The 11188-nt window shown below is 36.0% G+C and overlaps 1 protein-coding gene across 3 annotated transcripts in view; it reads right to left on the bottom strand.

Annotated features, from left to right (window-relative positions):
* Positions 1–967: 967 nt before the first annotated feature.
* The window catches only part of LOC127866818 (nuclear receptor-binding factor 2-like), a 26336-nt gene continuing 16115 nt past the window's right edge, over positions 968–11188 (bottom strand). For 2 of the 3 annotated variants that reach the window (XM_052407641.1, XM_052407640.1), the window contains exons 2-4: positions 4916–5000; positions 2789–2973; positions 968–2657 (exon numbers count right to left, since the gene is read on the bottom strand). In XM_052407641.1, the coding sequence (XP_052263601.1) occupies positions 2118–2657; positions 2789–2956 (708 nt within the window). In that variant the 5' untranslated portion in view covers positions 2957–2973; positions 4916–5000 and the 3' untranslated portion in view covers positions 968–2117. The remainder of the gene's footprint in view (positions 2658–2788; positions 2974–4915; positions 5001–11188) is intronic. The other variant, XM_052407642.1, reaches the window with a different exon arrangement.

Raw genomic sequence — 11188 nt, 5'->3', positions numbered from 1 at the left:
TTCCGATTAAAATGCAGTTTTCGTTGTAATGTCCAAGAATACACATTTAACTATAGACTGACATATAACAAATGCGTGTTTTTGTATTTGTTCACTTAAGAAATTCGTATGTACTCATTAAGAGGGCCGATACTAGGGAAAGACATGCTACAGAAAGATTTAGTAAAATGACAAACACTCATTAAAAGAACGCCATGAACATATACAAAGTAACATTTTACATAATAGAGTTGAGAAAAATAAAAACACTTAAAAAATTCCACTGTATTGCGAGTAGTAAGAATACCAGCATAATAATTTTTACCTTATTAATATATGCGTATCCTAAAATATATATAAATATTTATCTTATTGCAATACACCTTTTTCAGTTGTCAACTTATCATGAAGAAAAAACACTTTTTTTTAATTATTATTTGTCCTTGTCTAGCATGCATATTTGATTAACCATTTGTCTTAGTAATTTAAATGACAATACATAACTGTATTGATTTCCGTAATTTGTATATTTTGCATCGCATGTAAATTAGCAGAAAATCAAGTCTTCACTAAGCTCAGAATAAAACAATAAACACAATCAGACAGCTGATTTTCAATATTGAGTAATTCGCCCATTTTAAAACACTGTTCACACTTTCTGAAATATCTATTGTAAATGTACGAAGATATTTCATAAGTCATGGTGAACTATTTTAATCAGGCCTTACAAATGTTTTTGTTTTGCTTTCAATGACCCTAATATTTTAAATCCTAAACTTGTTTGAAATTCCAGATTGGGTTTAGGATCATTTTCATACCTTCGATCATATAAGCTTCGTTTACTGCTACACTATAATGAAAGAAATATTACGTAGGAGTTGGACGATTTCTGTTTTTGAATATCTTAGATAAAAGGAAAATAACTCATGTGTAGTACAAAGATGTGAAGTAAGAAATGAATAAAAAATTTGTCTGGCATTAAATGATAAAGTTTTATCACATTTATTCAACAATTGCAGTTATGCCTATGATATAAAAACATATTAACAATACAACCAAAATGTTGAATAGGAAATCAACAACACAATACTTGTTACACAATACGTATGCAATGATACATTTAATATATAACGGTAATATTTATATCCTTGCACAAACTAAAAAAATGGATTTAGTTTTATTAACACTTTACTTATGATATAAATATATTCTATAAATCACATTAAAAGAAGAATTTTACTTGATCATCAAAAACTGTTGGCAAACAACATGTAAATGATGGTTACCACAAAAACACAATATCGTGCACTATAATAAATGTAATGAAATAAGACAAATGTCATTTATTTTTAAAAGGATAAGCACAAAATACATGTTTCAATTAATTTGCGAGGTGAAACGAAGTTCAGAATATACTAAAAACAAATATACATAATATTAATTTACAAACACTTTTAAAAACTTAAATGTTGTTGACTTTTGGATAATCATTATGGGAAGTGTTTTCAAACGCAGTCTATGAAACTCTCCCTTTTACAAATTAACATCAATTTTTCTTACTGTCTCTTAACAAAGCAAGAATACATGTAATTGTCCCTTAAACAAATAACCAGTAAATTTAACACAATTAAAAAAGAGGCATTTTGAAATAAGGCCAACAAAAACTTTGCAAACATATTGTTTTAACAAAACAATGATGCACAAATAAATTCAGTTGTACGTTTCTTTAGTTTTGTCAGATGTATGATTTAGTGACCCTGTAAATGTGTTCACATTTTGAACCAATACAATGAGCATGATTTACATGTCCTCAAATTAGAAATTATGCATATCTACATTGTATAACAAGCAAAGAATAAATTGAAGGGAATCAATGTGTTGAAATTTGTTTTGAATAATTGTGAAATCTGTTTGCGTGTGTGTTCTTGTTAATGAACAATATACATGAAATAATAGTCACTGAGAAATCAACATGTTTTAACACATATCTATATGAACGCAAACTACTGTCCATATGCCCTTTAAAATCTATGTTTGCATAGCGCTTCCCAAAAAATTACACATAAAGTCGGATATACATGTAAAGGGCAATAATATGCAAAAAACAAAAAAGCAAAAGCTTAGCTGACTAACAATCATTACTTTGTTGATTTTCCCTTTCCAATATCAAATGAGTCACATTCATCACTATTCTCCATGTCATCCGTCAAGTTAAAGTCAAAAGTTGGCATTTCTAAGGGAGGCAAATCTGGTATCGTCTCCAACTCACTTTGACCAACATCAGAAAAAATAGTCTCCCTTGTTACAAACTTCTCTTTCAGTTTCCTGTTTTCTCTCTGCAGCCCATCCAACTCTTTCATCAAAGACTTAACATGTTTTCTAAGATCTTCATTATGAAATTTTAAATCCTCATTTTCTTTTCGTCTGTCGGCCACTCCACGAGAGAATACCACTCGCTCCACTGGCACCCCGGAATGCATCGGATGCAATAACTCAGCACTCGTATTCTGCTTACGTCGTAGTAACATGCCTATCAAGGAATCGTTTTCTGTCAGCGTGTGGTATATACTGTCCTCCAGTGGGTGAGATTGTTCCCACGAGGGGACGGCACTTATTTCCGGTGCAGGTGTACTGGTGTTGGGCATGGAATGTTCTGACAGTGCTTGACTCACTGGTCCCTGAAAGAAACACTATTTTTGAAATAAGAGAAACTTATATTTTCTTCTATGTTATAATTTAGTGGTTGGTAAAAATATCCCTTTCACACCTGAAACAAAGCATTTAAACCCCAAACTACAGAGCACAATACCTGCAACAATGTCTGAGAGCTTTTATCGCAGTACTGTCGCCGGTTTGTCTTGATCTGCAGAAGCTGCGCCCGGCGGTGTCGGTCATAAAGTTTGTCTGTCTGCTTCAGGTGGTGGGCGTGCTGCAACCTCAGCGACTCTAGTGCCTGCGTGTACCGTGTCGCCTGCATGGACTCAAGAAGGAACTCTGCAGGGGAAATAACAGTCAGGAGGAATCACACAGTCATGGGGAATCACAGAGTCAGGAGGGGGGAACCGCAGTTTAAGGGGAATCACACAGTCATGGGAAATCACACTGTCAGGGGGAGGGGGAATCACACAGTCAGTGGAAATCACACAGTCATGGGAAATCATAGTCAGGGGGAATCACACAATCAGCGTGGGAATCACACAGTCAACGGAAATCACACAGTCAGGGGGAATCATATAATCAGGGGGAATCACACAGTCAGGGAGGGATCACACAGTCAGAGGGAATCACACAGTCAGGGGGAGGGGGAATCACATAGTCAGCCAGAATCACACTGTCAGGGGAGGAGGTATCACATAGTCAGCGGGAATCACACTGTCAGAGGGAGGAGGAATCACATAGTCAGCGGGAATCACACAGTCAGGGGAGGGGGAATCACATAGTCAGCGGGAATCACACAGTCAGGGAGATTCATATAGTCAGGGAGAGTCACACAGTCAGGGGGAATCACACTGTAAGGGACACTCACATCATCAGGGGGAATCACACAGTCAGGGGGAATCATACAGTCAGGGGGAATAACACAGTAAGGGGGAATAACACTGTCAGGGGAATCACAAAGTCAGGGGAGAATCATTATGTCAAGGGATTCACAAAGTCAGGGGATTCACACAGTCAGGGGTGAATCATTCTGTCAGGGCTTATTATCACAGTTTAGGGGGAATCACACAGTAAGGGGGGAATCACACAGTCAAGTGGGGTGCACACATGACATCTTCCAAAGAATATTTTTACTCACATATTTCTTACGTAGTATTGAAAATAGGAACAAATAAAATTCCAGAGACATTATCAGAATGTATTGTTAACCGTTTATTTAAGGCAAGTGACTTTGTGTTTAAAATACGAAACATGCTTGTTTAAGATTAGTGAATGTGGGGACAGAAGGGGTACAGAAGGCTTCTTGTTCCTGAGCCAACCCTGATCCAATAGTACCCAAAGTAAAAAGGGGGACAATGCGGGGTACAGGAGGCTTCTTGTTCCTGAGTCAACCATGATCCAATAGTACTCAAAGTAAAAAGGGGGACAATCCGGGGTACAGGAGGCTTCTTGTTCCAGAGTCAACCCTGATTGAAATAGTACCCAAAGTAAAGCACTATTACTATGCACATAAATTTAAATAAGCCTCACTCTGGGTAAACTGGGCTTTATGCATGTGTGTACAGTGTCGTCCCAGTTGAACCTGTGCAGTCCGCAAAGGCTTTCCTCTGTAATGAAATTGTTTGTTTAATGGAAGTCTTTTCTTCACAAAAATCAAGTCTAGGGGGAATGTGTTTTCCTTGATAAGCCTGTGAGGACTACAATGGCTACTCTGGGTTGACAGTTACTTGATTGTGAAGAAAAAGCAAAATCACAAAACATCAGATCATCTGTTAAGCATTAAGCAAGCACCCACGTGGTAGTTAATCTCATATCAAACAATGTTCTGAAAGCATAATATGTCTGACGTGTTATTTCGCCCATTAAGTCTTTATTAACAGTTCAGTAAGGAAGATTATACAATCTAAGACAAACAGTTTTTACTTTCTCAACCTGTGACATTGTTTGATATAAGTACCATGTGCTTGTTTACTAAATGCTTTGCTGATCCAGTTCTAATTTAACCTACTCTGGGAAAATAGGGCTTTATAGGGCATGATAGGCCTTAAAAGTCGTCTAAAATTAGCAGAGGCTAATAACGGGTGAAACATTTTGCTACATGTATTATGGTATTTTTTTTATTTAAAGGAAGTCTCTTCTTGGCAAAAACCTGTTTAGGCAGGAAGTGTCATCCCTGATTCACTTGTGTGCACAGGCTAATCAGGGACGACATACACACATGCATTGAGCAAGGTCTTCCCATAGTGAGGCCATAATTTTATTCTTAAGACATATATACCAGCAGCTCTGTTGTGACAAGCAATAGCCTCATCAAATTTTCCAGCTTTGATCAACGAGTCTGCCTTGCGACCTTGCTGGTGCGCCTTCAAACAACAGAAAGTAGAGATAAATAAGAGCTGTCAGAGGACAGCGCGCTTGACTATTCAAGTGCTTGACAGTATAACGTAAGCCATCATGGGGAAATTGTTCATATTCAATAATTTATTAGACGATGTTTCAAAAATAAAAAAAGGAAAAAAAAATATTTATTTTTTTTGAGGGGGGGGGGGAGAGGGGGGGTATAATGTGGGGTGTGGTAATTTATAAGATGATGTTTAAAAAAAAAATTTTTTTTAGGGGGGTGGGGGGGTAGGGGGGGGGGGGGAAGGAGGGATTCTGGTAGGGGCGTGGGGTATTGTTTGGGTGGAATCCATTGTGGTATTCAGGTAAGTGTTGTTTTGTCAAAGTAATAATAAAATGTGATCATAAATAAAGAAGTTATGGCAATTTAAGCAAAATGTTTAATTATCTAAGTGTAAAAGGGGCCATAATTATGTAAAAATGCTTGATACAGTGGTCTGCTCTTGTTTATAGGTTGGGGTCATGTTGGTTAACAAGTATGCAACATATAAAAGCAATATGTCAAAGGATATAGGAAATATTTGGGGTAGTACGCAAACTTTAACATAGATTTATCAATAATATGCATTTTCTAAGTATAAAAGGGGCAATAATTTTGACAAAATGCTTGATGGAGTTGTCTGCTCTTGTTTATAGGTTGGGGTGATGTTGGTAAACAAGTATGCAAAATATAAAAGCAATATGTCAAGGGACAATGAAAATAAATGGGGTAGTACGAAAACTTAAACATTTGCTGCATATTCTAAGTGGAAAAGGGGCCATAATTATGACAAAATGCTTGATAGAGTTGTCTGCTCTTGTTTAAAGGTTTGGGTCATGTTGGTAAACAAGTATGCAAAATATGAACGCAATATGTAAAGGGAGAAAGAAAATATTTGGGGTGGTACGAAAACTTTTAACATTTGCACGCAGACGCTAACGCTAACGCAGACGCCGGGGTGAGTAGGATAGCTCCACTATATATATTTCATATATAATAGTCGAGCTAAAAAGCACAAAAACAAAATGAGCTTCACTCTATGAAAAGAGGGTTTAAAGCATATTCATAAAATGTCATCTCTTATAAGCCTGTGTGAACTTCCCAGGCTAATCTGGGATGACACTTTATGCACATGCATTCAACCCTGTTTTTTTCAGAGCACGACTCCAATGTTAATCACACATTCAAATTACTCTTGTGCCATAAGTAAAACGTCTGCTGTGTAATTTAAATCACAATATGCAGAAAACAATTTTTGTTGTAAGGACATCTGCAAAAATATATGTTTGAAAATGTATAGCGTATTTTGAATTTTTAGTGACTTTGATTATTGGTGATCGTTTCATCTTCATGAAAAACTCTACTGAACCTTTGTACAAAAAGGGGCATAATCCTTTTAAATAACTGCTCAAAGTTATAGGTCTTGGTCAGTGAATGTTCATAAAGAACCATTTCACTATTATGAAACTTGTTAAGCAAGCTTGTTCATGTACAATGACCCCCATACACATGTGCAAACTTAAGTTTAACACTTTTTATGTAAGCTCTATTGTATCAAAGCTTATTGAGACACTCTTTAGTCCCTTTCAAGGGAAGAACCAGTACTTAATGTTAACAGGAAATAATGAGGACACTCCCTGATTAAAGATGTAAATGTCAATCCCAGGACCTAATGATAGCTAGGTAGACAGGATATCAACAGTGCTACAGCTAGGATTTGAAAAGGGCAAGGGGGTTTACTCTGTCGAAAGGGCACTGTCAATGAAAAGAATTTTGTCAAAAGGGCACTGTTGAGCGAGCGGTCGTATCTGGAATGCTCCCTGTTGCATATTTATTTTTATGTTATTAACAATTAATAAAATATATTATTTCCATTACTATTAAATCATGCAAATAAAATGTCTGCAATGAGGAATACATAAATTACAATGCTATAAGAGATACATGTATATAAATTATAATATGTACTTAAAAAAAAACTTTTTTTTTAATAATAAAAGGGCAGGGCGGAGCATTGAGTGGGCAGGGCGGGCCATTGGGTGGTCAGGGCGGAGCTTCGAGGGCAGGGCGGGGCGCCCTTCAATTTAAGCCTAGCTGGAGTACTGATATATGTCAATTCAATACCTGTAAACATATGTGCTGCATGTGTAATGCAAACAATTTAAACTTCAGAGCATGATTTGTTTTTAAAGGGGAAAATTTTTGCTAAATTGCATGTCAGATTTATGGAACATTGTCAGTGACCTCACACAATCACCCGAACCAACTGTGATGATTAAATAGAATACAGGTACTTGAAATAGAAACAGTGATACAAAGATGTTGAATGTTGACCTAAGATTACATGCATTACGCATATAGACGCATACCCGAACATTTGTGTTTTTATTACATAATGATAATTAATGTCACTTATTACATTGTCATTAATGTATTCCTTATTGTAGACATTATATTTGAATGGTTTAATAATAATGGAAATAATATATGCTATTTAATGGTTTAATAATAATGGGAATAATATAACAATTATTTATAACCTTTTAATTAACATGCAACAATAAGCATTCCAGAAGCGACTGGGCGCTCGAAAGTGCCCTTTTGACAAAATACTGCGCCTTGAAAGTGCCCTTTTGACAAAATACTGCCCCTCGAAAGTGCCCTTTTGACAAAATACTGCGCCTCGAAAGTGCCCTTTTGACAAAATACTGCGCGCTCGAAAGTGCCCTTTTGACAAAATACTGCGCCTCGAAAGTGCCCTTTTGACAAAATACTGCACCTCGAAAGTGCCCTTTTAACAAAAAAATACCCCCTGCCCTTTTCAAATCCTAGCTGGAGCACTGAATAATGGTTTGTTAATGGTCATCTGACTGATCCAATGTTTTAACTGCCAAGTTTTTGTTGGAAAATCGAGATCATAAGTTTTTAAGTCCAAATTTAGTGCTTCATTGTACATGTTTATAAAGAAGTAATTTTTTTGCAATATAAAGAAAATATTTGTTATAATTTGTATAATTTTTAAAGTACACATTTTTTTAAATTGTGACCATAATGTTAATTTTACATCAACACATTCTAGCAGTTAATAAACAGTGCATCGGTGCTTATTGTAAATGGTGTGTATAATTCAAAAACAAGCAAAAACTATACTGAATGTAGCAAGAGCTGTCTCCATTGAAAGACATATGCCCCCAAAAAAACTTTTTCGAAACCTAAATGCAGATTTCGAAACCTTAACGCAGACCCTTCGTTCAAGGTCAAGGTCAAAGGGGTCAACATTTGTGTGCGTATGGAAAGGCCTTGTCCATATACACATGCATACCAAATATGAAGGTTACATCTGAAGCAACATAGAAGTTATGCGCATTTTTAGAGCGGAAACGCAATTTTTGGATGATTCAAGGGCCGTAACTCAGAAGTGCCTGGGTAAATTTGGATGATTAGCAAACATAACCTAGATTGTATTACCTTACACATTTTCAGGTTTTTTTCTGCCTATTTTGGGAAAAGGAGTCTGACCAAATTGGGAATTTTTTATCGACAAAATTGTCCATTTTGGGAATTTTTGCTTCGATGAAACAGCTCATTTTGGGAAAACATTGTGAATTTATCATGCTTAAATAAGTCAGTGGTTTAACAAATAAATTTGTTTTCATTTATTATTTTGTCTTCTTTATATAAACACATGCAATATTCGGCATTTTCAACGTTTATGCAAGTACTGCAAATTTGTTTTTCAGTTACAGTTACATTCTGAGATAAGAACTGTACAGTCAAACACTTATAGCAGATATTTTTGACCAAAACAAACACTGGTTAGTCACACAAGTTACAGCATAATTTTTCTCTGATTTCTGTTTTTGAAAGCATCACACAGCTCCTCGGAATGTGCTGCGTAATGGGGAGCACAGCAGGTTCATGATGCTGAATCCTTGCTCAACCACAGCAGTGCTTTTGAAATAATACACAACAGCTGGACGAGTTGGAACATTAATAATCTAATAATCATAAGTCAAAAGACAATTCTTTCTAAAAAAAAAAATTTGTTTTTTTGTTGTTTTTTTTAAATTGGGAAAAAAAATTAAATTTCGGTTTGGGATCGGGTCCGTTTGCTTTGGGAACGCCTCCGTTTTCTGGAGGCGCAGGCAGTGCTGAAAAACCCCTGATTTTAATGACGTTTGGTGAAGATTCGATAACAATTGCTTGAGTTATGTAGCGGAAACGAGAAAAAAATCAATTTTTTGATGATTCAAGGGCTGTTACTCAGGAGTGTCTAGGTTAATTAGACTGATTATCGAACTTGACCTAGATCTAATGACTCTACACATTTTCATGCAGTGAGGCGAAGATCCTATGATATTTGCTTGAGTTATTGAGCAGAAACGAGAAAAAAAACAATTTTACGATGATTCAAGGGCCGTTACTCTCTAGTGTCAAGGTCAATTTGGCCGATTATCGAACTTGATCTAGATGTTATAGCCTCACACATTTTCATGAAGTTTGGTGAAGATCCTATGACATTTGCTCGAGTTATTGAGTGGAAACAAGAAAACCCCCAATTTAATGATGATTCAAGGGCCGTAACTCAGGAGTATCTGGGTTAATTTGGCCAATTATTAAACTTGACCTAGATGTTATTGCCTTACACATTTTCAATTTGCAGTTGGTGAAGATCTGATGACAATTGCTCGATTTATTGAACGGAAACGAGAAAAACCCCAATTTTACGATACATGTAATTCAAGGGATGTACTCAAGGGTGTCTGGGTGAATTTGGCTGATTATCGAACTTGACCTAGATGTTATTGCCTTACACATTTTCATGAAGTTTGGTGAAGATCTATGGACAATTGCTCAAGTTATTGAGCAGAAACGAAAAAAAACCAATTTTACGATGATTCAAGGGCCGGTACTCAAGAGTGTCTGGGTCAATTTGGCAGATTATCGAACTTGACCTTGATGTTATTGCCTTACACATGTTCATGAAGTTTGGTGAAGATCTGATGACTATTGCTTGACTTATTGAGGGGAAACTAATCTAATCCGGACAGAAAGACTAACCAGGCCTTTTCCGCCCTATGCCACGGGTCCGAATTTCGGCCCCATTCCCAATGCAAATCTGGTTGTTTTTTTCCCAATTGAAAAAAAAAATCCCAATTCCCCCCCCCCAATTTTTTTTTTTTTAACCTGTAATTAAATAAGTTAACCTGATCCAGTGTAGACAATAGAACAATATTGCATAATTAAATTATCTGTTGCCTTGTATTGTTTTAAAAACAGTAAAATATGTTAAATTGATTATTTAAGACTTTCCTTATTTGCCCCAAAATCTGGTGTTGCGCACGATTTTTTTCCCCTCATAAAAGGCCAGGCCCTTTCCCCAAAAACAGATAAAAAGACCTGCACTGATCACACATGTTCATTTTATTTTGTAAAATTTTAATAATATGTTATCAAATTAGTCGTTATTTACCAGTTAATGGCTTCTTTGAAATATAAGAAACACTATTTACATGCGATTATTTTTGCCAATTGAGCCAGTTTTGCAATTAATTTTTTTCTCAAAATGGGTTTTTTCACGAAGCAAAATTCCCAAAATTCCAGTGTGGCGTTTTCCCAAAATGGAGCGGAAAAGGCCTGCTAACTGACTTACTAACTGACTATTTTACGGACATTGCGATTTTAATATGCCCCCACCAGGGCTTTTTTTCCTGACTTTGTGAAGCGGCCCTGGCCCCCTAACTTTGTGAAAAAATGAGTCGCGAACTTTTCAAAATTGTGAAAAAATAAGTTGCAATCTTTTCAAAATTGTGACAAATTGAGTCGCGAACTTTTCAAAATTGTGAAAAATTGAGTCGCGAACTTCTTAAAATTGTGAAAAACCAAGTCGTGAAATTATTAAAATTGTGAAAAACGGCCCATTTTGTAAAAATTCACGGCCATGTTAGGTTTGTGAATTGTCCTTTTCAAAATTGTGAAATGTCCTTCCATGGCCACTCATAAAGAAGGAAAAAAAGCCCTGCCCACAACCTATGTTCCGGGGGCATAAAAATTTGTATTTGATATTTTTAAATCAAACAAAATAAGTCTGTATCTATAGCACATTAATTGTTTAGATAGATCAATATTGATGTGCGACCACAACAATTATTGTTTGCACCTACAAATTGT

The sequence above is a fragment of the Dreissena polymorpha genome, chromosome 2, assembly GCF_020536995.1.
Source record: "Dreissena polymorpha isolate Duluth1 chromosome 2, UMN_Dpol_1.0, whole genome shotgun sequence".
NCBI classification, from domain to species: Eukaryota; Metazoa; Mollusca; class Bivalvia; order Myida; family Dreissenidae; genus Dreissena; species Dreissena polymorpha.
This window is presented reverse-complemented; position numbering and strand designations above follow the sequence as displayed.